Raw genomic sequence first — 3,660 nt, 5'->3', positions numbered from 1 at the left:
TTCGAGATTTTGTAGTATAAAAAGAATTTTTTTTTTAATAAGTATAAAAAATCCAAAATTTAGCAAAGATGAGATTTGATAGTTTCCAAGCTAAGATTTTGTAGTGTTCCAAATCTAAGATTCTTAGATTATGAATGGATTATTTACGAAATGGTTATAATGTGGCCATATTTTGGTTTATATACAAATGTGGTTATAATGTTTTTCTTCGAAAAGTTAGAACTCCTCCAAAAAATAGGATTTTAAGTATTCGTAACATATATAGAAAGGAGATTATCTTATTTATTTAAGTAAAAAAACTATGAAAGATGTAAAGATTTTGTAGTTTTGAATTCGAGATTCTTAAACCAAATGTATATATTTTATCATTTAAATATAAACAGAAATATAAATATAAATAAAAAGATTGTTTACCCATCCGATAAAGAAAATTTATATAAATGTATAAAGAAAAATATAAATATAAAAATATAGTAATATAAGATAAACAAAAAGTGTATGTTTTAATTATTAATGGGATATATGGATGTATGAGACTAATGACAAATTCTGTAAATAGTTTAATAAATCTTAAGTAATTATCTAAATAGAAGCCAAATCATTGTGAAAGCGACACATCAGCGTGTCAATCTTGTTAATAACACATGATGGTAAGGTTTTTTTTTTAAAATGTTTCTCTATATATTTATTAATATATAGGGGATAGTGGGTCACTTTTGGATCAGGATGGAGTATAAACGATGCAATAGGCTTTTATGCTCAAAACTGTGACATGGGTATGCTTAGAATTCAAAAGCATTAAGCTTTCTACACGCAATTGTAACATAGAAACATAGACTTTAACCAGAGATATAACTATTTTGAAATAACATACAACCGATTACTAGAAACTGCAATCAAACTGTAGACAAGTAACGATTTTTGGGGAGCAAACAAAAAAGTTGGTACAATAACCGAGTCAAAACGGCAGAGTGGGAAGGAAGATTACCACAAGAAAGTGTCATAAAGAGTTGACAACAATGTAAAAGAAACATTCAAATCCAGTTTAATAAGTTAATTATATTGAAAAAAATAAAATCTTCCGATCAATTTGACTCGGATCCTTATATACATAAAATCTTTCTTTCTGTTTTGAATAATGCACACACAAAGCTCCCCACTTACCTGAAATCTTCCAAGGCTAGCTTCAGCTGCAGTAAACTAATGCCGTTTTAACAATCCGATAAAATATTGAAGTTCTTCAATGGGTTTTGTTTGTTTTTGATATGAGAAAGTTACCTTAGAGAGCCATATCAGCTTGTAAGGCAGCAAGTTCATCTTCCTCAGCAGTAGGTTGCTTTTGAGCTGGAGCACGATTAGGTTTGTTTCCATGAGGCACATGGATTGGAACAGGCTGAAGAAGTTGCTCTTCTAGCTCGGCGCCTTCTAGTTCTTCAAGTTCTGCTTCCAATTCATCCTGTAATTGCCAATAAAAATAGTGTTAATAAAAACTGAAAAAGAATGTGTTTTTCTAGTTGAGTATGATCATGGTCTAAAGGAAAGTTACCTCATCGAAATCAGCAGCTGTTCCAAATGGAGCCGACAATGCTTCTTGGATCTGTTTCATGTTCTCAGTTTGCTCGTTGATCTCATCCATTGTCTTGTCAACATCATCAATGTTTCTGCAAGACAAAACGCACACTTAGTCGCTGATTAAATTCATAATTCATTAAACCCGATAGTAAAATGAATAGTAAGGTAAATAAAACACATACGTTGCTTTCTGCATAGCTTTCATTGCAGAAGCTCCAGTCCTCAAAGCATCTACAGTCTCTGTTGTTGCTTTCGCACCTTCTAACATAATCATCTGTTTACACATACATAGTGGTATACTCAATTATTGTTTATCGTAGCAAACCTCATAATAAAGCTTCAAAAATAAAAGCATGAGAGCTCACCTGATCATGAATACGGAGCTGGAAATTCCCGAGCTGTTCAACTTGTTGCTCATATAACCTCTTCCTTTTCAAACATTGTATAGCCGCTGCACAATAACAATACACGTAAGCAATCTATCTATCTAGTGACAACACACAAACACATTCATGGATTCCTACGCATGGGATACATGAATATATTCAAACTATCTAAGCAAAAAAATTGGTCCATTGTATATCACAGGAAAAGTTGGTCATACCGCGTTTGTTCTTCACCCGGGAGAATTCCTTAGCTTTCTCAACCTCTCCATTAGCTTTCTTCATAAGAACATTCTCCTTCTTCTCTAGCATCTCAAGAGTCTGAGGAAGAACAATAATACAATTGAGAACTCACCAAAAGAAGTATCAAAAGAACAATAAACCAAAAGTGAATATTTTTCTCAAATTTGCTATAGCAATGCAGAGAGTATATATCTAGTTAGACACAATTCCAATTTACAACCAAAAATGTTAGCTTTGTCTCGAATATAGACCCCCTAAAAACGGATACACAAAGCAATAGTCATTATAAACCATTAAAAGTATTTGTAATCTGAATCTCCAATCTTGTTAAAAATCCAATTTTGACATTGAAGTTTGAATCAAAAACAGAGAATTTGGAGATTACCTCACTGAGCTTGTCTAATGTTTGGAGAGTATTGGTCTCCTGCTTGGGTTTCCCGAATAGCCGATTCATAAACATGGTGGCAGATGATTCTTGCTTAATTAAAACCACACTGAGATCAAGAAACAATGAATCAATGAAGTTTCACAACAACAATATCAAATTATTTAAACCCTAAAGATGAATCTACCAATCGAAATTTAGGGTTTTCGATTCTCAAACCTAAAATTAGATCCCGAAGACAGGTAAAGGTGAAGAATTTACAAATAGAAAGAGAAGAGTTTTAGGTTTTATGAATCTCTGAAAATCGATTTCATTAGAGACAAACCTGAGGGATTTGAGATACGAAGCTTTGATTGATTGAGAGATGAGATTAATCGAAGCGAGGAAGAAGAAGAAGAAGAAACGGCGTTGAAGTTTTTTTTTTTTTTTTTGTATGTATATAAAATAAAAAATCTAAGGTTTCGAAATCCTTCTCCTACCTGTACTTATTTAATTATTGTTACTTAATGATATTTTTGCTTTTTGATATTTTGATTGATTGATTCGTTCTACTACTCCGGACGGTTCTACCCTTTTATATTCAAATGAAATTATTATTTCTTGGAAATTTGGTTGAAAATAAGTTTCAAATATTTTACTAATTCCTCATAAAAAGGTTTTCTAAATGATTTTTTTGATTATTTTTTGGAAAAACTACAAAATCTATCACTTATTCTCAATTTCTTTCAAAATCTACCACATTCCTTCTCTTCTTTCAACTCATACCACATTTTGATGTAGAGTTACCATTTTGTCCTCCCTTTTTATCTTCCTTTTTATCTTTCCTCCCTAATTATTTCTCTTCTATATTTATCTCTCCTCCCTATTTATTTTCCCTACAATATTAGCTTCTCTATTTATCTTTCTCTCCCTCGAAACACGTGCACTTTAACCAAGAAACATTATATCTCCTGAGACTAAACAATTAACTTTCGTTTTTGTCTCCAGATCTTGTTCCCGATTGGAAATTCTCTGTTGCGTTTAGATCTTGTCCCCGATTTCATCATCTTGCTCTATTATCATGAATTCCACATCTTG

General features: G+C 31.9%; 1 protein-coding gene across 2 annotated transcripts; it reads right to left on the bottom strand.

The window, feature by feature from the left end:
* Positions 1–884: 884 nt before the first annotated feature.
* On the bottom strand, positions 885–3,024 carry LOC9322085 (vacuolar protein sorting-associated protein 32 homolog 1). 2 transcript variants are annotated; one of them, XM_021033355.1, is made up of 8 exons: positions 2,909–3,024; positions 2,584–2,692; positions 2,177–2,276; positions 1,938–2,023; positions 1,755–1,846; positions 1,547–1,661; positions 1,279–1,456; positions 885–1,200 (listed from the first exon to the last, which is right to left on the bottom strand). In XM_021033355.1, the coding sequence occupies exons 2-7, from the start codon at positions 2,656–2,658 to the stop codon at positions 1,280–1,282; spliced, it is 645 nt and encodes a 214-aa protein (XP_020889014.1). In that variant the 5' UTR covers positions 2,659–2,692; positions 2,909–3,024; the 3' UTR covers positions 885–1,200; position 1,279. The 2 variants fall into 2 exon arrangements, with proteins under 2 accessions (XP_020889014.1, XP_002883967.2); XM_002883921.2 differs by having other exon boundaries at positions 885–1,190.
* Positions 3,025–3,660: the final 636 nt, after the last annotated feature.

Source organism: Arabidopsis lyrata (assembly GCF_000004255.2).
Source record: "Arabidopsis lyrata subsp. lyrata unplaced genomic scaffold ARALYscaffold_3, whole genome shotgun sequence".
In the NCBI taxonomy this organism is placed as follows: Eukaryota; Viridiplantae; Streptophyta; class Magnoliopsida; order Brassicales; family Brassicaceae; genus Arabidopsis; species Arabidopsis lyrata.
This window is presented reverse-complemented; position numbering and strand designations above follow the sequence as displayed.